We start from the raw sequence: 23,464 nt of genomic DNA on the forward strand, positions 1-23,464 counted from the left end.
GAAGCTTTTGGAAGCTCTCAGGCATGTGGTGTGGCTCTTGGGGATGGTACTGCTCAGGGGTTGGAGTACGTGGTCCTTGTGGGTCCCTTCCAGCTGGGCATATTCTGTGATTCTGTGGCTCCCATTGTATGGAGCAGCCTCAAAGCTTACCATCACCCAGTGATGGGGCCAGTGCTCTTTGAAAGGAGAAGGGAGATGATGTGAAGCAATATGATCAAAACAGGGTCCTCAGTTCACCCCAGAAATACATCTAAGTTCCCAGTGTGGGACTCATCACGCAAGCTTTGCACAGACATATTTCTCAAAGACTTGCACAGTCCTGCAAGGCTTCTTTTGGAACTGGAGAGGTTGAAGCAGCTGCTCCTTTCATGATTTGGTCTGAAACAAGTAAATGGCAATCTCTCAATGACTCTGCCCTGTGCAGTTTATCCAAAGCTGCTGCCTGTCTTGAGTGACTGAAGAGTGGAAATGTCAGCCCCCAGGGACACAGCCTCTCCCATCAGCTGGGCCTAGATGGGTTCCCCCATCAAAGACAGCCCTTTGCTGGCTTTGTTTAGTGCCAGCATCTTCTTTCATCTTTTCATCTGTTTGCTCCCTCAGGATGGACGTGCACAGCCCTGGCTTACAAATGAGCACTGCCCAGGGGAATAAACATTTGAAAACGGGCATGTGGCCCAACTCAGCCTCTCTACCTTTGCTCTGGACATCCTGGTGCCAGTGGAAGAGCATCTTCTGCCCTGGGCCTCCTGAGGATAGGCAAGGAGAGTGACATCCAGGAGATCTCTTTATGTTAGGAGTATCTGCTCCAACAGGCAGCACTACGTGGTTATGGTATTTGGGGCTGGATGATTGTAGTTGTTGCTCATTTACACGAGATGGGTTTGGCTCTAAACCAAGTGTTCCCAGTATGTAGAAGTCTTTCTCATAAGCTCACTTATGTCCATCTTTGCTAAAAGATCTCAAGTGGAAAATTACTGAGGAGAAACTAAAAGGTAAAAATGCAAAGTCCAGTGTACCAAATATTTGTGCAGATGAAAGGAAATTGCCTCTATTACAGGGAGATAAAGAAGGTACAAACACAGAATTTAACTAAATGGTTGATTTTCTCCAGTTAGTCCAAAGGAAAGCTCTAATTTCCCTAGAAAGGACAAAAGAAAGAAAAAAGCACAGCCCAAGGGAAGGGAGGAAAAAAAAGACATTAAAAAGCATAAGACAGTATTTCCCATTATGAAAGGGGCTTTTTGGAGACATAATGCTCAGACCTACATTATTACAAGATTTTTTGTGATTTATGACAAATCTTATAGCTGACAGAAAATACTTGACATAATTCAGTTAATATTACAAAAGGTCTTTGGAACAAGCTAGCACAAGCTTTAAACTTTCAACTTTGGATAAATTAAAATTCTTACATGAAGAGCCCATAAAGACAGCACGTGTCCCAGCAACACCATGAAAGTTATGGTTGTTATGTGGACATACACAAAAGAGTTCCTGGGTTTGGGAGATTGTCCTTTAGTCTACTGTTTCAGAATAACCTGGAAAATCAACTGAGGGAAAGAAACCTGAAATTTGTATGCATTCTTACTTTCAAAAATATAAGCAATCGTGGCTGCTCACTGAACACTAAATTCACCGTCAGACAGTTCAGTGTCAGTCCCACTGGACATTGCTTTTCTCAAAATACAGAGTTTCTGTGTGTAGGCAGCCACAAAAAAACCCACACAATTACTCACCAAAAAAAAGCATTGTCCCAAGATAGAAAATATAGATAGATCACTGTCCCTTTGAAACTGCAATCTGAGTCACTGCTGGCTTTTCTCCAAGCTCTCTTTAGAACCTCTGCTTTTGGGTCAGTCCCTGTCTTCCTTGGCAGGCTGGGACAGTTTGATTACTTTCATTATGTCTCTATTCCTGTTCAATAAATGTATTAAAAAATGTGTTCCATATCTCCTTGCCTTTCAAAGAATAGTGAAGTTTGCTCAGATTTAGTGGTATGTTGCTGCAGTAATGAGGAACATACTGTATGTTGAATAAAGCAGGAGACCAAAATGAGCATTACTTTCTGTGGAATATTTTAGAACAGAATTTTTAATGGAATGACTTTTAAAAAGTGGTTTCATAATACTATAAAAATTCTTTTATTTAAGCCCTGATAGAAAAAACCCAAGCCACTTACATTTTTGTTTTTTTCTTTTCTCTGGCCTTTCTACACTAGAAAGGAGAAATAAAGACCACAGGATAAGGGAGAAACTTCAGTTTAGATCAGCAAACATGAATGCAATATTGCTTTATACATTGGAGGATGGGTAGAGAAAGAAAAATTACCCCTGTAGTTAATTTTAAACCATATCACATCCCAGAACTTGTTTTGTATCTGTCCAGTCTGGAAAGAGAATTCATGTCTTGAAATGTGCTTAGAAATCAGAAATTATTTTCTTAGTTAAGTAAGAGACATTTCAAACACATCAACAGGTTTTTATGGAATGAGATATCCCTTTTTATCTGACTTCACTAGACACTTGTGCTTACATGGCAGACCTCTGCTAGATACATGTATTGAGCTGGTGGCTTCATGTTTTTTTCCATTCCCCCTTTCAGCTCCTACTTCTGTCCTTTGTTCTTCAGGGACTTTCTGAATGGCAGTTTGTTTTTCTTGGCTGCCTCTCAAGAACGTCAGTCGACATAGGATCAATGGATCTCATCTTCTTTGATTTCAGACCAATTTTAAACCCATTAAAAATCTGAGCCATTTGTCCTGTAGTGTTCCCACTCCTGCCTGGCCTCCAGAAGCTGAGATATCTTATTTAGGCAAGGGCAGTAAGGTGCCAAAACACCTCCCAGTTTGTGGAATGAGCTTTGTGCTGGCTGTCCCCTCTGTTGCAGGGCACAGTGCTGCAGTGCTCTGGTTACACGAGGCTGCTACAGCCCATGGCCTGACCCTGGAATGAAAAAGGCACCTGGGGGCACCCCATGTCCCTGCCAGCGTTGTTAGAAACCCTCTCCCCAAAGCAGCACTTTTCTGTGGTGCATTGGGATGGATGGGATTCAGACTGCACATTTCAGATTTCACCCTGTAACCTCCTGCAGACATTTCTAAGCCAGGGATCTATAGGGGGGATTAGGGTGTCTCTGGCCTACAGAAGCAGTAGAAGTTCATTCCCACCACCTAGAGCTGCAGTGGTCTCTTCAGGACATAAGGAAAATTTTGTTACCTCCTCAAATCCCCTTGCACTTGGAAAATTCTCCCCATGCCAAAGGTGAAGTGAAGCCCTGGTCTTCAGCATGGCTGTCAGTCTGTTTCCTTGCTGAACTTCTGGGAGCTTACATCCATGGCCCTGCCCAAGTCTCACAGTCACTCCAGCTGTTAGAAATGTCTAAATTTATCCTGTATGAAATGTAAGTGGCTTTGTACCAGCTCATATCTCTCCAGATGTTTCAGTATCTCATCTGTCAGGAATGTATTTAAAATTTTGTCCAATGCTAAAATCACAAAGCTATAAAAATATTTCCATCCTTAATAACTCCTGAATCTTTCTGAAATTTCCTCTTAAGCATTGCTTATCTCTCTTCATCCTTTTCCAGTGATTTCTTCTTTCAAAGCAAGGAGAACATTATCTCAGTCATAATTCAATCATTCAATGTCCCATCTCTGAGAATGACCAAGGTCTGGTGAAGAGCCAAGTAAGCTCAGAATGGAAAACTATGAAATTAAATGATTTGACCATAATTAGAGATATTCCCCAGAGCTTAGTGTCTGCTAGGTGTCTTAAAATGTTTTTGGTCCTGTCTATTGCTACAGACTCTTCATTCATGTGCAGCTATGTATGTGTTTATTTGCTTCTCTTAAAAATCTTAGCTCTGCAGGGCAGCACATTCTGTTTTATGATCTGTAAAGATATAGAAACTGGACATGGGAAAAGAAATCTCTCATATGTCTCACTCTTACAGTACTGTGATATCCTTGTATTATCCATTATTATGTTTTTAATGGAGTTGGAAATCCCCTAAACTTCTTTAATTTGTTCTTTCATGCTATATTTTATTTCATTTTTCCTGGCATTCACTTATGATTTTCTTTTCTGTGCACAGCTTCACATTATGCTGCCTTGAACAACCATACCATGACTCATTTACTATCAGTATTTCTCTCCAGTCCTTGTTCAGCCAGATCAGGCTCCATTGTCTGTGCTTCTAGCAGAGGTCTGTCCTCCCTCTTTGTTTCCTCCTGCTCCTGTATGAATCCCATCAGCATGTCAGCATCTTTCCAACAGTGGGGTTCCCAAGTTGGTGAACAGACCTCTAGGCCCTTTCTAAGGAGTTTTTCTGTCACAGAAGAGGTCATAGGGCAAAAGGAACATTAATTCATTGCCTGGGTCATTGGAGGGCAGTCAGCCTAATCCCCCCTGCGTCATAAAACTCAAGCTAAAGGACTAGGGTTGACCATGGTTTAGCAGTGCCTAAATAAGTAGGAATGCAATTTCCACTGGGACTGGGGCCACAAGCAGACAGAAGTTTTGCAAATCAAAGTATCCTTTTAGGCATCCTGCCACCTTCTTGTCCGTATTTTCCTGAGTGAGCTGTCTGTGCGCACTGTAAGGAGATGGGGAAAGCTGGGTGCCCAGGAATGGGATACAGAGGTCAGGCCATTGGAGATCCAGGACATGAGTAGATAATTCATCATGCTGGATGGATCTCTATGACAAATCAGCATCTGCCATATCTGTCCAAGGGGTTTTCTTTGGACTGTAATGTCCCTATCATGCATATGGCTTACAGGACCCTAATGGCCTGAACTGAAGGATCCTGTATGTGCCCCTTGGGTGGTGGAGTGCTGCTGATGCTCACCTAGAGCAGAGCTCCTGTTTAGTGCTCATTGAAGGAAATCTCATTCTCATGTGCCAGAACCATTCTGCAAATCCAACCAGTAAGCAAGATTGGAGGTAAGTGGTGATTATCAGGGAAATTGTTTACAAACTGCACTACTGTTCCTACAAAGCCAAGACTACTCCCATGTTTGTCTGTCAGAGATTTTATGGCCATGATAGTGGAAACATGCTACTGCACTGCTGGACTTTGTTGTTTTCAGATGCTAACACAATGGTCACTTTGTCACTGCAGCCCCTGTGAAGGAGGGGCTTCAAGGCTCTCAATGGACACTTTCTAAGAAGTCTAGACTTATTTTATAAAGGCAGGAAACACAAAGAGTGATTGTCTCATATTTTTTCATTCTGCAGATGACTTGGCTTTTTGGACTCCTGCTTTATAGCACAAAAGGGTGCTATAATGACCCAGAAGAGTGGAGTCTGACATGCTTAAGCATTTCCTTTATTGTCTAGCATTCTTTAGAGATAATTTCTTACACACAATCTTATACTAATTTTGTAAAAAAACAGCACAAGGGGAATGAGAGAAGTGGGTGGGTATGAATGACAGATCAGGGAAGGGAAGACAGATATGAGGTGTAGGCTACAAGGGTAGGATTGGTTTTTTTAACAGAGGGAATTAAAGGTCATGATGGCAGCAAATAAAGGATGGATCTAAGCTGCAACATAGAAAAGCAGAGCAAGTTTAAGACTCAAGAAGAACTTAGAGTAAGGAAGGAAACAACAAGAAGATCAAGAAAGAAACAATAGAAGTGAAATCTCATTTAATTTTATTTTCCAGCCCAAACAGATCATTTTTCTCCTTAAAGTATAAAGTATGTGTTTCAGCTGATAAGTTCATGACAAGGAGGAAGAAACATCCCTGTCAAAGCTTTCATTGACTGAGAGGTGTAGCTTGGAGTAGCAGAAAATATTTTTGGGTTAAGGACACAGGTTTAGCTATAACAAGAAATAATGATCTGGAAATGCTAGGATAAACCTTTTCATAATGTTCACAGCAATTTTTAGGATTCATTTGTGCTAGCAGCAAAAGTTTAAATTCAAGCAGCAATGGTATCAACACTGACTGCTGCTGGTTCATCCCAGTTGAAATACCAGTGCATCCAGGATGCATCAGTTCAAGCCTTGTCACTACCTGCGGACATTTAGACCCCCTGTCTCCTGCCACACTGCTTTGGGTTGTGGTGAGTGTTTTGGGATGTGCTGCTTGTCATTGCTTCTGCTGACTCTGTATCTCTTTGCATACACACTCACTTGGCACTTGGATATGTATCAGTGTAAAGGTGGGCCATTCCTCCTAAGTGGTGCCCAGAGCAGCAGGGGATAAAGCCAACCTCTCTTGCACAGTCTCTGTGCAGCAGCAGCAGCCTGCAAAACTTGCTACAGAAACCTCAATGAGCAAGAAAAAACACTGAGAATAATTCAGCCTGCAAGAGCTCTTTGGTTAGGATGTTTTCCCAAGGAGGAGGTTTAACCCTGCTCAGGACTCAAACCAATACTTTGCTGTTCCTTGGTGAAGCCTTCTTTCACTCCTTTAGCTCCTTTGGGAGCTTGGCATTTCAGCATGCTGAACATGGCAAATAGGCACCACAGTCAATAATAACATCTAAGAAAAGTTGCTCAAAAAATCAATGATGTTCAGAGTTTAATTTCAGGGATAAGAACAATATGATTAGTGTTGGTTTGCTGAGAGGTCATCCAAAAAAGAGAACAATCACATTTCTGATCAGATGATGAACTGAAAAAATAGCTACTAATTCAGTCCTCAGTAGTGGTTTTGTTTTTCTTTATAACAAGAGGTCTTGCATGGCTTAGAAGTGCTGCAGAAGCACCCAAGCTCTCAGGGGTTTCAGGGGCCCACCACTGAGACAGCTTGGAAATCCAGGAGGATTGACATCTAATGTGTGCCAGGGAACTTCAGCAGTGTCAGTCTCCAATGAGCAAACTGAATCTTCCTAATGTAAACATCAGAAGGAATCACACCTTAAGGAGCAGCTGTGCCAGCTGACCCCAAGCAGAGATCCCATCTAAGGCTTAACTGCAAACCTGGACAGGGAACCAGGTCAAGAGCAACAGCAAAAAGAGAGCAAATCCCCTCATTCTTTGCACATCCTAGTCTAAGCATGCAAACTCCTCCAAAAATATTGTAAAAGAGTTCCAATTTCCCACTGAATTGGCATACTCATCTTATGAGCAAGATGGTCAGGGCCATTGATAGAATGGTCTTATTCATACAAACTAAGCATCTGGCTGGTATCTGTCCCTGTTTGTGAGCTTTTTCCTCCCCTTCCAAGTACAGTCACAGCACTGACTCCTGGCACTTGAAGGAGCTCCCTGTTGCCCAGAAAAAGTGATTTTAAGTCACCATATATTGAAGTTACTCTTCAGGAGTTTAAAGCAATCACCCGAAGAAGTCTTGCCTGCTGAAATGTTTTCATAGCAGTCCATAGGCCTTTGCTAATGAACTAATGCATCTGGCTGCATGTAGGAACAGCAGCCCCTTCCACTGCCCCATAGTTCCCAGTGCCCAAAGCCCACTTGCAGAAGTACTTTGGGCATTTGAGGCCTCACAGCTCTATAGCAGCTGTATTTTCTGTTCTTCCTGTGAATTTACCAGTTCAGCCAGTGAGAAGAGGCCGTGCAGACTGAAGCTGCCTCAACTTCTTTTTCTATTCTGAGAGCTCCTCCCAAACCTCTTGGGTACAGGTACACAGCTAGCATGTCCTGGGGTAACAATCTGTCACTTTACTACTGCAAAATGTCTCCAGATCCCCAGGTTCCTGCTGCATGTTGTGGGATCAGAGGCATGCACACCAGGGCCTGGAAATCTGAGCTGCCTTGAGGAGGATGGAGAATCCCCAGAGGACTCTCTCTGAGATGATCAGGCTTTGTTCTGGCCATGCTGATATTTCATGTCTTCACTGCTGCCTGCAGCGTGGTTTAGAGGTACCCAAGCTGGCTGTAAGCAAGAGCTTAATACAGGCTAATTTAGCTTAATTGCTCTATTTTCAACCAGAGCAAAAGTCATAAGGCCCCTGGCATCTTTAACATATGCAGGAATAAGGCAGCTGGGAATAGTGTTACTCAGGCTGGTTCCCTGGCCATCTTCCCACTCTGTACGTGTTCTACGTCCAGACACACTGAACAACCAGGGCTGTTGTATTTAACTACCCATAAAAAATGATGTTTAAAAGCTCCCTAGTGACCCAAGCTTGAAAGCAGCCAAAGGGTGACTAGAGTAAATGCACAAGTTACATGAATCCATAGCTCTGCTACATTATGGTGCTACAACGGTACAGACACAGCACGTTCCACATTTATGGAGCTCTTTCTGTTTCAAGAGAGAAGGGCTCTTCCATTTCCACTTCCACTGAAGCTTATTCATTTGACTACATGATATACTCCAGATAATCTGCTGGGTGTGTGTTAGTCATACAGAAGTAATTCTCTTTTGAAGGTGTATTTTCCACCAGCCAGCACTCAGTGATGCCCACACCCAGTAACCTGCATCATGAAGTCTGACTGCAATGAGGGTATCTCAACTAGCATGAGCTCTTTCTAGCATTAGATCTTTCCACTGCACCCCATGGTACACGGCCAGTATTTTCCTCTGACCAGGATTGTGGGTCCCGTGGGGAATTTCTGATGTCCTAAATGCAGATACTTTTTTTTTTCCAAAGAGAGGAGGGAAAATAGATCTTCTGCAACACACCTCTTTGTCAAGAGAGCTTTCCCATCAGTACAGGACAGTCATCATTTCTGTCATATTTTTGTGGAGTCTCTGCTATGCAGAGGGGAAGGAGGAGGACAGCCAGCCATGTCCCTGCCCTCCCCAGCTGGGCTGTCACAATCTGGGACTGTGGCTCCTTCCATCTTTGCTGCTGGTTCATCAGCACGAACTCCCCATCACTTCTGCATGGGGGGTGACAGCACTCCAAAGTGCCTGCCTTTGGGGGCTGCACTGCACGTCCTGCAGCAAGCAGGCTGGGAGCCCTTGCACTGCTGCCCAGAGGGACTCAAGCTCAAGAGGGAACCAGTGCTCACAGTACCTCTTAGACCCCGGGAGGAACTTTCTATTCCAACAGCTCATTCAATCAGGTGAAATCATTTAACCAATGTTTTTTCACATGTTATCTGACAGTCATTTCTGCTTCTTTTTCAATTGAGTCCAATGGGATCATGAAACAGCAATGTGCTTTCCCTAAATGCTGCCTTTACTGCTATGTTTGATAAATGGTCATTATTTAAATTGATCTGGAATGCCTGAAGGGGGTGATTTAAAACCGCCGTACCCTCCCTATGTTTGCCATGAAACCACTGCCAAATGCTTGTTTGAGCATTTCTAAACTGAGTTTGTCAGATTTTCATTGCTCATCCTGTTGATCAGGCAGACAGAGGCATGTTTTTCCTGTCTTGCTTTCTACTAATACCATCTTTCCTCCGCATGAGTAGTGATTGTAACTGAAGGCTATTAAACCTCATTTAATTCAAATGCAGTGCAGTTCTTCAACAGTCCCACTGGGGAAGCGGGTTCAGCAACAAGTCACTGTCCCAGAGGAAGCCCTGATCTTCCAGTGGCCACTGCTGGCTTGCTTAGTTAGATTTTAAGCTGGTTTTCTAAATTCATTCTGTATTTGCAACTGGAAGTCCCTGCAGCTGTCTCTGCTAAATTACCTTTCTGTAAGGTGCAGTGCAATAGGCTTGTTCCTGCACTTCAGTACCAAATTCCCATTGATCAGGCCACCAGGGAAGAGCTGGATGCTTTGAGAGTCCCCAGGATGCCTGGACTGCTCAGCACCATGGAGTTGAGAAGGATCACAGAAGGATGATGCCATTGGCTTGAAGCAAAAATTAAAGAGCAGATGCCAAAGAGGGTGGCACGGCCTCACCAACATCTCTATCCCATACATCTAAGGTCCCACAAAGGGATACCCCTGACAGACGTCTTGGTGGAGAGGTGGGAGCAAACACAGCTGTGTTGCCCTCTTTTCCCACTGGAAAAGGCACAGTGGGAAGCACAGCATGATGGGTTCTGTGTCCCCACACATAATCCCCGCTGGCAGAGGACCCCTCCCTCAGTCACTCTGAACCCCAGATTTGGGGGTTTGGCTCACCTTACACCAGTGGTGAGGTAGAGCAGTGCCCAGGGTCTTTCCTACAACAGAAGCTGAGAAACAGGCTGTGGAATTCCATGGCCAGCCAGGTGTTTCCTGGAGATGAAAAATGTGCCAACTCTTACCCTTGATGGTTTTCCAGCACAAGGCAAAGGTCCAGACCAAGTTGTGGCTTGGAGGGTAGTGGAGAGGTGACAGCAGATTTCCTCAGCTAATCCTTTTCCCTCTGTATCCTCAGCCCACTTGTCCAGCCCCACATCCCACTGCTGTGGCTACTGCTGGCTGCTGGGCATTCCTCTGGCACTCTGCTCCCAGCTTTGGGAGTAAGTGCCAGGGCTGAAACAAAGGCAGGGTGAGGGCCTGGCAGGGCTGTGCCAGTCTGTCCCACCGCCAGCCCCATCCCTGCTGGCCGTGGGCCTGTCTCACCATCGCAGCCCCTCTCCCCACCTCGCTGCTCTCCTGGTGCCAGGAGGGTTTCTGCTGACTAGATGCTGCAGTTGGCAGAGATAGGGAAAGCAGGAAGCAGCCAGCAGGTTAATCCTCCTAATAATTTGTAGCCTGAAGGACACAGAGAACTGACATAGAAAACGTTGATGCTGTGGGTTTCTATGGCATTTAAATTTCATCCTGGTCTTGATATTTGCATATCAATTACCCAGGAAAGAAGGGGAGGAGGAAGGGCAGAGGTTATGTGGGAGCTAAGAAAACACTCAGAGCAAGAGTCCAGCAAGCACAGGTCTTATTGCAAAAAATTATGCTGACTGTGTACCAACACTTACTTACTTTAGCAAGTCCTTCCCATCTCTTTCTGTCTTTTACTTTGCTTTTTTTCCTCCTGAATCCCCTGTAAATGGAGCATGGGCAGATTAGCTGGTTCCCCTTCATTCCTGCTTGTCCAAAATGGACAGTAAAAAGAGAAGGAGAGAGAAAGGGAAAAAAAAACCCCAAACTCAAAATGCCTGGAGCCATGGCTTGTGGATAAAAACCAGCTGCACATGAAAAACAATTGATGTGGGGTTTGAGCTATTATGGCTTGGAGAATGAAACACCAACTCACCCTTCCAGAAAGATGGCATTACCTTTAAAAAGTATTATTGAAAATAGGGATTGAGGTTGGGTTTTTATAGCAATGAGTGTAGATAATTTAATGCACTTGGACCCAGCCTTGTGCACTGCCAGGCAATCCCCTGCAGCAGTGGACTTGGGACTGACCTTTCTTCCTAAAACAAATCCCTGTCAGAAGGCATTTTGGGCCTGCTAGTCAGAGAAGTGTAGCAGCTATTGGACCTCCTGGACACCTGAAACAGCCTTAACCCTCTCGTCCCTCCCATGAATCCCATGAGAGGACTGTGAGCAGAAGCAATTCCTGCTTTCATGACCAGGTGATGAACACTTACTGGAGCACTGGTGTGGGGAGATCCATTCCCACACTGAAAGGACCAGTGCTATACACAGAGTGGCAAGGATTCAAACCTTTACCAGACTACATAGTAAACAGGTTTTTCTGTGATTAATGAAGGGGTTTAGCATTATGTGCCAGGTGCAGAAGTCTACCCAAGAGACTGGAATGGTCTCATAAAATGTGAAGTGCAGTGAGTAACTCCAGGATTTCTTCTTCCTCTCTTTTTCAGGTTCCTGACTGACCCTTTGCATTTTTTCCTTGTGGTGGGCAGAAATAGGGTGTTTTCCATCCACATTACATCTTCCATCTCAAGAATAGCACTGTCACTGTATAATCCTTCTCTGACTTGACTCCCAATTACATTGAGTTCCATAAATCCCATGAAAGTGCCTCCATTCTTATATGCACACTGGTCCAGCATGCAAAATAGTTGGCTGCAAAAAGTTAAGTGAGTCACTGGGTAAAGGGCAAGGTAAGGGCATTTTGGCTCCCTCATTTTCTCCAGTTGTTTGTAGGGTGTTGTCATGCATCATAACTCAGCTTTAACAGGAATTTGCTTATCACAGAGCATGTGAGGCTTTGGAGCTGGCCTCATTGGAGACATTTAAGAACTGTCTGGACTCAATCCTGTGCAATCTGCTCTAGGATGACCCTGCTTGAGGGAGGGTGCACCATATGACCCACTCTGGTCCCTTCCAGTCTTACCCAGTCTGTGATTCTGTGACACTTTGAATATGGAGCTTTAATCAGTAATGTTTGCTCTGGGTTTTCCTTTGGTTTATTTTCAAACAGAAGACTTGGGAATCAAGTTGTTTCAAAATCTCATGAGTCAGTGAAAGGTTTCTGTTGCTCATTGGATGATGGTTGGAAGATTTTCAGTGATTTGCAAAAAAAATATGGAGAAGAACAAGAGTTAACAAGGTGTTTTAATAGGAAGGATTAAAGATATAATGCCACAACAGAGAGAAGGGAGGTGACTTCAGACCCCATCCAAAATCCACTTATCAGCTGTCAACTTCCATTGAATTCCGTGGGCTTTGAATCAAAACCATATTTTTTATTGAAACAAATTTCTATTCCTTTCTACAAAGCTCTTCTAACATGTTTAAATGTGTGCATGGTACATCAACCTCCGTTCATGGCTGGAGAAGCAGATCATCTCCTGAAAATCACAACAGCCACAGGATCTGGATCAGCCAAATTTTCTCTGAAATCAGTAGGACTGCTAATCCAGTAGGTCCTTCATATAAATAGTAACATCACCAAATCTGACACAGTAAGGACCAGTTCTACTGCTGAGCAGAGTGTGATCCATCCAGTCCTGCCCAGAGGATGCCGAAAGAATCCCTCGATGAAAACTAATTAACAAAAATAAGCATCTCTAGAGCTCAAACACACAGGTAATTGTTCAGCTGGAATTGCTGCCCTGCAGTTCGACTGCTTGGCAGAGACTGCTCCGATGCAGCCTCTCATCTTCCCACCAAACTGTGATGCTCTGGGTAGCACTCCATGCACAGCACAGAGCAGGGCATGCCCAGCTGGTGGAGGAGCGGTGAATGAAGCAGCAGGCTCAAACAGCACACGTCACACCACTTAAAATAGCCAGGCACGTCTGAAGGACTGCACCGACCCCAAGGGCCTCCAGTTAAACTGTGACAGCAGTTCTGCATACTTACACAGATGCCAGCAGACAAAATGCTGATCTTTGAACAAGCCTCTAGTTAAAAATAAGTTTGATCTTTTGAATTTTTGAGATTTTTTTAATGACAAAAGTCTAAACCAGGTGGCTCTGACTGGGTGAGGTATTTCTCCACCCCCACTCCCTGCCATGGTCTGCTTCTAAAATTAGCTTGGTACAGTGACTTGAAAGTGTTACTCCCAGCTCATCCTTACCCTTGGCAGGGTGCTTGGGAAGGAGATTCACTCCTCATCTCTCCTCACACGATGCAGGGGCTGGGATTTCACACTCACAGATAAGGGGAAAAGGCTTCTGCTTCCACTCCCCAGGGTTAGAATCATGCCAAAGCAGCAGGCTCCTTCCTTCAGGTTACCTCCTCAGCATCTCTGAAAAGGCAGAGGCCATGCTCCCGGGCCTGTCATCCCTGATTATTTCCTTCACACTAACTGTGACACGTCTGTTGAGGGAACATCATTACTCTCTAAAGACTTCTTATGTATAATTGAGAAATGCGTACACCAGACAGGTGATCTTTACATTCTGAGCCTTTCCATCTACCTGTCTGCCTACAGCCACACTGCAGGAATCATAGAATCACAGAATGGTTTGGGTTGGAAGGGGCCGAATATCATCTAGCATCTGCCCTCTGCCATGGGGAGGGACACCCTCCAAAAGCCCAGGTTGTTCAAAGCTAACCTGGCCTTGAACACCTCCAGTGATGGGGCATCCACAACTTCTCTGAGCCATTCTGTTCCAGTGCCTCTCCACCCTCACAGTGAAAGGTGATGATGAACTATCAAATGACAGCTGCAAACAACTCTTGCTCTTCTTTAACTAGTTGTACAGTATGAAGCCAAAAGCTTATGATCCTGAAGAAATTTGGTGAGAAGTGTACATTTGCCTCCTCACAAATACGTGATTTTCTTCCTCTGGCAACTCAAGAGGCACCACTAACCAACAAAGGAAATAAAACTGTGCTGGAACACCTCTGAGCCCTTCTAACCTTCTGGTGAACTCCCAGCAGCTCTGTGAAGCAGCACACAGCAGCACCTGTCCTGGGAAGATGCCCACAGTTTGTGGTGATGCACAGCTCCCAAGGATGCATTCACTGAGCCACTGGCTTGGGTGCACTCATGGCTGCAGGTCCCATGGAGCCTCCAGGAGCCAGGAAAGGGGTGCAGGAGGATATGAGCTCACCGTGGCCCAAGTTGCAGACTGTGAGGCCTCCAACAAGTAAAACAAATTCCTCTAGGAAGAGCAGAGCTGATAGGCAAAAAAGTGAAGCTGAGTTATTTGGCTTAAGAGGACTGAGGCACATGAGCCAGGCAGCACCTCAAAGGAGTGGGACCATGCTATCCAGCTCTCAGATGTACGGATACCTAGGATGACTTTGGGATGTCATCTCTGAGGTTATCTGGAAATAACCTTTCTTCTCTCCAGTTTTCTATTCCATTAATCTGTTTCAGCAATATCCAACCTCCTGCCTCTGACAATGCTGTGAGTTTGTCCTGAGAACACACTCCCTCTCCTATCCCCACAGTTACACCCCCACTGTGTAACCTCTCTCCTCATTTCAATTCACTGGGCACTGCTCTTCCCTCTTCCAATTTAAGCCTGAGCCTGTTTGCACTCTCTCTCTCCAGCTTGTGATAGCACCATTCACCTCCTTCAAAATTTTTGTTCTGCAGTTTTTCAGTCCAGATCATCTCCCTCTCTCCTCCTTCAGAGATTTCTCCAGAGCCATCCTCTGCTCCTGTCAGGTCTAGTCTTCTGCCCTATCAAGAAAACTACTCCTGCTGCTTATGGACCTCAACCAGCTCTCTGCTCCTGATGCCAAATGAGTTGACACAGCAGTGTGAGCTCTTGCACAGCTCCACCCAGACTTATCACCCTACAGCAGACTTATTACCTGGCACTGTCGACGTAGAAGGAGCTATGAGTTATGAGTTGCAATGGAGATAAATTCCCCACCTGTGGCTTGCACTTTTCATTTCCCAGCCCTGCAGAATGTGACTGCTGCAATCTGTAACAGCACAAACCCTGTGTGATTCCTTGGCAGTACATCACCATTTTGAAAGATACAAGGCAGAAAGCCCCTGGAACATCCTTTGCCTCTGTGGTCGCTGCTATAAGGAGGCTCAGATGTGTGGGAACAACCCACACCATGACAGTCAGGCTGCAGGAAAAGCCCCTGAGTAGCTCACAAGTAGCCATGGGGACTCAACAGGTTCCTGGGGACTAGAAGTCCCAGTCTAGATGCTCTCACCTGGGGGGTAGAGAAAATCACAGTGGCAAGGCGAGCAAAATGCTTCCCTGTGGCATGTAACTGAAAGACGGCAAAGATCAACCTTCCTCTACCTTGTAAGGTAAAGACATAGAGATAACACTGTCCAGTCAGATGATTGTGCACTAAATACTTTTCAGTGAGCATTTTGGTGATGATATAATCCTAGCAGCTCAAAATGTGTGTTTGAGATGCATTACAGGAGGCAGCATGGTAGTCTTAAGACACTGTTACGCTGATTTTTAAAATTGAATTGTTTTTAAGTTGTCCAAGTTCAAAGTGCAGAGAATGACAGCATTTTGTAGCTCTTGCAACATGCTCACCTCCCAGATTAGATTCAGGTAAGTAAAAAATAAAGACTGCTCAGAAGTGCTCCACCCTTACTCTCTTAATGGTCCTTCGCTGAGACCTAAAAAGGTAATGGTCTGGTGGGGAGCAGTGGATGAAACTGTGCTTTTTCCTAGTTTCAGAGCCCAAAACTGCTGTTGCGGTATGGTGACCGGTGCTATCAAACCCATCAAACCATATGGGAGCTAAGCCATAGATTGCCAATCCCAGTAAAAAAAGGGAAAACCTCTCATGTTTACGTGGCTCCCTCGCTCAGTTACCAGAAAAGCCGATAAAACAAGTAACGTCTTCAAAGTTGAGCGACCCGGGGTTACTTGTGGTAAATTAAGTCCCTCGTTGGAAACTGAGCCGGGCTGGAGGAAGGCTGCCTTTTGCAGCTTCACTTCCACCCTCTGTTCCCCGACAGCGCGCCCGAGCTCGGAAGCCGAAGCCTCCGGGCACTGGCGATGAGCAGCCCGCTGTCCCGTGGGATCGCGGATCCCTCTCTCTGTCTGCGGGGACCAGCCCGCCCGCCCTGGGCTGCCGCGGCGGAGCGGCCGGGGCTGCGGGACGGGGCGGGGGTGTGTATGGCGTGCGGACGGGCGCTCTCCGCTGCAGTACCGCGCCTGGCCGCGCACCGGCAACAGCCCCCCGCGGCGCGGCGGCCCCGGCGGGCGGGCGGGCGGGAGGGCCGGGCTGCGGCGCGGGCGGGGCGGGGCCGGGGCGGTGCGCGGGCGCTGCGCGGCGGGCGGCGGGCGGCGCGGGGCGGCGCGGTGCGCGGCGGGCGGGCGGCGGTGCCGCGCGAGGCGCTGATGCCGCGCGGGGCCGGTCGCGCCGCGGGGCGGCGGGGCGCGCAGGGCGGGCGGCCACGGGGCGCTCGGCCATGGGGCGCGGGATGCGGCTGGCGCTGCTGCTGCTGCTGTTGGGCGCCGCCGCCGCCGCTGCAGGTGGGTCGTGACCGGCCGCGCTCGGCGCTCTCCGTCCTCCGCGGGCGTGCGAGGTAGATGCGCGCCGCGTGCGCGTGTGCGGGTACGCGCGCGTGCTGGTGTGCCCGAGCCCGTGTGCGCGGGGTGCGCGGGCGTGCGCAAGCACGGGGAACCGCACGGGGTGCGCGCACCGCGCTCACAGTGCGGTCTCTGTCCGCACGTGTCCGCGCACACGCACATACGCACGTGCGTGCGCATATGTGTGCGCGCAGGCCGGGTGCGCCTGTGTCCGCACATGCGGTGCGTGTCGGTCGCTGCGCGGCGTGCGCGGATGGCTGCGGAAGGGCAGGGGCCAGGATGCGCGTCCCCCCGCGCCGCAGACAAAGAGGTGTCCGGCCGCACCGCGCTGTGCTGCGCGGGGCCGCCCCTGCCCTCGGAGCCGCCGGCGGGGCCGGGTGGGCTCGGGCGGGGGCTTCGGGGGGTGCCGCGGAGCGGCTGCGGAGCGCTGTGGGTGGCAGCGGCGGGGCGCTGCGGGCTCCGCAGGCGCTTTGGGCGGCGGTGCCCCGAGACGTCGGGGTGCGGAGGAGCGCGGGCAGGGTTTCCAAAGCCCCTTCCCGCAGCGTAAACACTTCGCGCTCAGAGCTGCCCGCAGCGGGGTCCCGCAGCAGACACACTCGGGCATAAACAGTTTGCGTAACGCTTCCTCGGCCGGGTGCAAGCCGAGTGCCAAATTTCTTTTTTTAAAAGAAGAAAAAAACTCTGATGGGAAACAAACATTTAATCAGGCACAAGATATAAATGAAACATCACAAGGCATGTGTTGCTAAAATGCTTAAGCAGGAAGCATATGATTTTCCATGGATGTTTTCCCAGGTGAGTCATGGTACTTGCTGCATGCTCTTACTCATTACTGAAGATCCCAGTCCGGTGGCATGTACAGTAGATAGAATGGGAAGATTTAGTTGGGCAGATGCATTAAGTGCAGTAGGGAAAAGCACCTTTTCCAGTGCTGTGGCGGACCAGTTGTGAACTTGTGACTGCCAGCATAGAAATCTCTATGCTCTCAGTTTGTCCTTTTACTGAATCCCTGTGGCAGCCAGTGTTACACTAGAAAGCTGTCACTTTTCATAACACAAAGTGCTCTGCATCGGTCATGCAACTCTTTTCCAATTCAAGTGAAAAGAAACACCCTTTCAAAGGGGGTTTCCTCTCCCCCCTTTCTGTCCCTGGGACCCACGTCTATGTGCCAGCAGCATTTCTCAAACCCTGCTGAAGCCAAGGTGCCTTGCCCCAGATCTCATCCCGGCTGAGGAAGGGACCCTCAATGCCTGGCCCGAAGACAACTGCAGTCAGTGACCGTGCATGACCAGGGCAATCAAATACTCTCAGCTCCCGGTGTCTGACATGGGATTTTGTAGCCAACCCCTCCCAGCTGGACTCAGGCAGAGCCTTGTCCCTGCCCTGGGGCCATCTATGACAGCCCTACCACCAACTGCAGTCACGGGGAAACCTCCCATTGACCAGGTCCTCCTCCACTGCATTCCTGGAGGCAGCAGTCTGGTGTGCAAAAAACAAAAGGACCTGATGAACACAAACCTGTCTGATGGGGCTGACTGAGCCCTGCTCTTCCTACCACTTCCCAAATCTGCTTTGCAATCCCACAACTGAGGGAACCGCAGTAAATGTTCATCTATTTGTGTAGCGGCAAACTGCTCTGTGTTACACGTAAGCCAAAGAATCCAGGAAAGCAGCCAAAGACATAAATTAGGCCAACTACTGGCTGGCCTAACTGATAATATGATAATAGCACTTAACTTACCTACCCCTCAGGAGAGCTACGTGGGTTAGTTAATGTTTATACAATGCTTTGAAAAGGATGTTCAGGAGTTGTAGGTGACATTACATTGACCTTACAGTTCTATTTGTTTACTTCTCTGGAGCAAACGTATCCTGCACAGTTACTGTAGGTCATCTCCAACACAGCTTTACCATCACACTGTAGGAAGCCTAACTTGACTGAGCATTTCTTATTCTCTGAAAATTTCCCAAGACTGCTCACCCAGTGAAATCCAGAGACTGGCTTCAGAAGTGCCTTGTACTGGGTGCACAGCAAGCAGTGCTCCACAGCTGTTCTGAGGAAATGCTATAGAAAACCCGTATAGAACTTTTGTGGTAAAAATGGTTTTTATCCAGAGTGCTTCTTGAAGAGTGGGAGAAATGGGGGATGCTGTCAGGCTTGCAAGGCTTAGCACTGCTAGTGCATAACATAGCTTAATTGCAGCTATGACACTGTAGGCAAAAGCTGAATAAACCCCAGATAAAGGATTTATTGGATGCTAAACTGAAATGACCTTCAGATATAACAAAAATGCCAAGAAGAAGACATTAATTGGTGCACAAAGCTGACTGTGTATGACTGGCCTGGTGATAAAGAAGACATTATGCACCTCAGATGCTTTGACCTCCACACATCCAAGTCAACAGATTTTTTTTTATATTAAACAATTCCCCAAATACCGCTTTGACCTACTCTGAAATTAATTAATAAAATGTTGGAGAGCCCCTAATCAAGCATTGCTGCACCAAGAGTTACATTGATTTTATGTGAGAGTTACATGGTTTCACAGTAAAGCCCATGGTGATTTTATTTTTCTTTGACTCTATAACTGTGGATTTTAAAATTGACAGGACTTCCAGAAAAGTTTGAACAAAAACCACAGAGCCTCAGCTGTGTGGCAGCTTGCCAGCATAATTTCAACCAAAACTTTTTTTTTCTTCCATTTACACTTACCAGCAACAGCCTTTCCGAACTTATGCCATGCTACAATTAAACACTGGGGTCAGCAGCAGTTTCTGATGGTGGGAAAACTTGGGGTGGGGATGGAGTGGTGGGAAAGGGGGTGAAGACTTGAGGCCCTTGCTGGCAGGTGATATTCCTGTGGGCCCTCACACCCCGACACCTGATGTGCTGCACAGTGGGCTGGGTTGCAGCAGTGCTGCAAGGTCTGGGTTGCTGGCAGTCTCCTGGCCTGGTGGCAGCATGCTGCCTTGTCGGCAGCTTGCCTTTCTTCTGCTTTTCTCCGCTTCCCCAGGGTCACCTGGATCCCTTTGCAGGCCTCGGGGCAAGGGTGGCCTGGCCCTGAAGCCTCAGCCCTGCTCTGGTGCCCGGGGCCGGGAGGGAAGGGTGTACTCATCTCTTGCCTTGTCTGCTGCCTGCTCTACATCTCTTGATAGGCAGGGATCTTCCCAAGCGCAGGGAAACCGTGAAAGGTTTTGGGGTGGCTTTTTAAGCTTTTTTAGGCGCACTGAGGTCCATAGAGGGGAGAGCTGAGCAGCAGTGCCACACTGTCCCACAGTCCCGCCCGGGCTCGGTGCGTACCCGCGGCACACGGTGTCGGTGTCGGCGGGGGCAGCATCCCGCTAGCGGCGGGACGTGTCCGCTCTGACGGGGTGCGGTGCTCCAGCTCAGGAGCCGCCTGCAGCCCCGCTCTCTGCAGCCCCGCTCTCTGCCCCTCCGCAGGTCTGCGCGGCGTGGCGGCGGCGAGCAGTCCCTGCGACAAGGCCTGCAACCCTCGGATGGGCAACCTGGCGCACGGGCGGGCGCTGCGCACCCAGACGTCCTGCGGCCGCCGCCACGCCGAGCCCTTCTGCAGCTACAGCGAGGACGCGGAGCGGCGCTGCCGCCGGCCCCGGTGCGGCCGCTGCAGTGGGGCCCAGGCCGGGCTGGCGCACCCGCCCGCCGCCATGGCCGACTCGCCCTTCCGCCTGCCCCGCACCTGGTGGCAGGCGGCCCACGATGCCCTCCGTGAGACCATCCGCCTGGACCTGGAGGCCGCCTTCTACTTCACTCACTTGATAATGGTCTTCAAGTCGCCCAGGCCGGCTGCCATGGTGCTGGAGCGCTCCCAGGACTTCGGCGAGACGTGGAAGCCTTACAAATACTTTGCTGCTAACTGCTCGGCCACCTTCGGGCTGGAGGATGATGTGAGGCAGAGAGGAGCCATTTGCACTTCCAGATATTCGAGCCCCTTCCCCTGCACTGGAGGAGAGGTAAGCGTGCCTGGGCTGGGACGGGAGAGCCCCTGCTCCAGCCCCCTTTCTGCTTGCAATCTCTGCATCCGTGTTTACGCTTCGTATTTCACTATATTTCACCGGCATCTCTTGTCATTTCACAAGGTGAATTAACGTAATTCATTCCTAGGTGATGCGGGCACCACCCTTCCTCTTGCTTTGCTGTGTTCGCAGTCCCTCTCTTTTCAAAACAATTCCTTTCCTTTCACCTGGTGAACCCCGTTACACAAGTGCAACCTGGGCACGTGCTGCCGATTCCTCAGGAGTGCCGAAGGGAGCGTCACTCTGGACAGCTTTCTCCAGATCTTGCAGCCGTGTGGTTTTAAGGTGATGCAAATCAGCCTGACCAAAATGCAACTATGTTAAAATTAATAATCACCAGATTGACTTTTAATAGTGACTGCCTTCACTGAGAAGCAGGCATGTAAGCAAAGTAGCTACTCACCTCGCATCGAAGTATGGTTCCCATAAACCAGGTTAGCCAAGTAACTTAAAAACTAGTACCTTGTCTTTTTTCCTGTGCACACTTATGTGAAAAGAACTTGAAAAAAAAAAAAGGAAGAAAAACATCATATTTGCTAAAGAAAAATATACGTGAAAGTCGGACTATTTTCAATATCAGAAACAGCAGATAACGAGTGATGCATTTGTAGGCGCTACCAATAATTCTCTTACCAGTGTGCAATTCCGTCCCCCGGTGCTGGGGAGCTTCCCCTCGGAGTCGCGGCCATGGGGTCGCCCTCCTGTGTCCCCCCACTCGCGGGGACGCATCCCCGGTCACCAGCCCTGCACTCTGCTCCCTCTAGTGGCCTAACTTAATGAACTTGCCTGAAAGCTTAATCAAATTTACAATTTCCCTCTGGCCTAACACAGAGAAAAGATAAAATCTGGTTGGTGAATCAGGAGATCTCTTATATCATTGCAGTTTCTGCTGAGAACTGGTTTTGAGGTGAAAGCCTGATCCTTGGAGACCAGCATTCATGCTGAGAAAAATCATGTGTTCAGACCCCTTTGCAATCACTTGTCACCTCTAGCCATGCTCTGGATAGGAAGCCACTCTCTGCACTCTCTGGGAGCTGTTTTTTTCACTGAAGTGCATCTGTTAGCTGTGTCCCAGGAGGAAGCCAATGTCTTGCTCTGGGAGAAGCTGTTCCATGCTCTCAACAGCTGAGAAATAAAGATCTCCAGACCTGTCAGACAGATCCAGGGTGATTATTCCATTACATTTTAAATCAAATGGCTGGCGAGAAAAAGTGCTACCTTTCCTTTCTTGGCATCTTTTGCTTGTGCCCCCAAAAAGCTGCCTAAACTTCCTTTCAGAGTGCAATATATGAAGGGGCTTAGGAGAAAGGTGGAAAAAGACTTTTCAGCATGGCCTTTTCTGACAAGGGGCCTTTTCTGGCAAGGACAAGGGGCAACAGTTTTATACTGAAATTGATTTAGATTGGACATAAGACATTTTTTTATTATGAAGGGTCATGAGGCACTGAAACAGTTGCTCAGAGAAGCTGTGAATGGCTCATCCCTGGAAGTGTTCAAGACCAAGCTGGATGGGGCTTTGAGTGACCAGATCTACTGAAATATGTCTCTACCCATGGCAGGGGTATTGCAATTATCTTTGAAGGTCTTTTCCCAGCCAAATAATTCTGTGGCTCTGAATCAGGGCCAACTACAAAGAAAGACCCACAAAAGGAAGAATGTATGTTCATCACTGGGAATTTCTCAGGCCCTCAGTACTTGTGCCAGCCTCTGTGTCCCACCTGAACCATGAAGCTATGCCAGCCTGTGATGGAGGGCATGGAGAAATCCACAGCTCTTAGGCCAGTCAGTGGGACTTCTCTTGGGTATATGATTTGCATGCTCCCTTTTAAGCTTACCAGGGATTTTTACTCAGGGCCAAGAAAGCCGGGGCATCTTACAAGGCAGTATTTGCCTCACTGGTACTAGGTCCCCTGTTGCTAGCATCCTGGTGCACTTTTCAGTGTGGTCACTGCACACCAGGATGGTGCTGTCCCTGCACACAGGATGGGGCTGTGCCTGGAGAGAGCCTGCACAAATCCTGACCTCAGGCTAGCTCCTCTCTGGGCTGGTGCAATCTGGGGACAGCAGAATCACGGTCTTGTGTGTAGAAACCAATGCCTGTCTAAAGAAGAAAAGTAACTTGGTGCTCTTTGGTGCATCTGCAGTAGCATGCTGCAAAGAGAGGCTACATACTGAACTTGCTCCTGTGGGACCTCTTCTTTTGGCATGGCTTTAGTCTGTGTTATTGCAAAGAAGCTATAAAAGTCAAGAGCATTTAATTGTTCCAAGTTTTAAACAAATACTGCATCCAAGGGGCTGGAGCTTAGAAGATTTCGCTCACATGGTACACTTCAGTCTCCTGCACTTAAACACCACTTTTTACCTGCAAAGTAATAGCAGCAGCTCTTCAGATGGCAAGCCTGCATGCTTAGCAAATATCACATTTAATTTATTACAGTGTGCTGCATTCCAGAAATTACTAGTAGCTGCCAATAGCAACATGTATCTGACCTAAAGAAACATCAGAATTTTGTGTTCTGTTTGGAGTTATGTTGTGCTTTACTCCCACTTTGGTAGCACCTAATCTCAGACATATGGAAACAGTAATTTCACTTGAAACAGTGGTTTCAAATATGCAGTCATCTAAAATGTCCATGTCTGAAGGGTATTACTCATTACTCTGAAGGGTATTACTCATCTTCTTTAGGGCACAACTACAAATTCTGTGAGGGTCACTGGGTTTCTTTTTTAACTT

The 23,464-nt window shown here is 47.7% G+C and overlaps 1 protein-coding gene across 2 annotated transcripts in view; it reads left to right on the plus strand.

The window, feature by feature from the left end:
* The first annotated feature begins 16,458 nt into the window (after positions 1-16,458).
* The window catches only part of NTN4 (netrin 4), a 47,968-nt gene continuing 40,962 nt past the window's right edge, over positions 16,459-23,464 (plus strand). The window contains exons 1-2 of one of the 2 annotated variants that reach the window (XM_077178737.1): positions 16,459-16,638; positions 20,138-20,667. In XM_077178737.1, coding sequence (XP_077034852.1) covers positions 16,575-16,638; positions 20,138-20,667 — 594 coding nt within the window. In that variant the 5' untranslated portion in view covers positions 16,459-16,574. Of the gene's footprint in view, positions 16,639-16,661; positions 17,491-20,137; positions 20,668-23,464 lie in introns of those variants that run through there. The other variant, XM_077178738.1, reaches the window with a different exon arrangement.

This window comes from Agelaius phoeniceus, chromosome 5 (assembly GCF_051311805.1).
Source record: "Agelaius phoeniceus isolate bAgePho1 chromosome 5, bAgePho1.hap1, whole genome shotgun sequence".
Taxonomy (NCBI): domain Eukaryota; kingdom Metazoa; phylum Chordata; class Aves; order Passeriformes; family Icteridae; genus Agelaius; species Agelaius phoeniceus.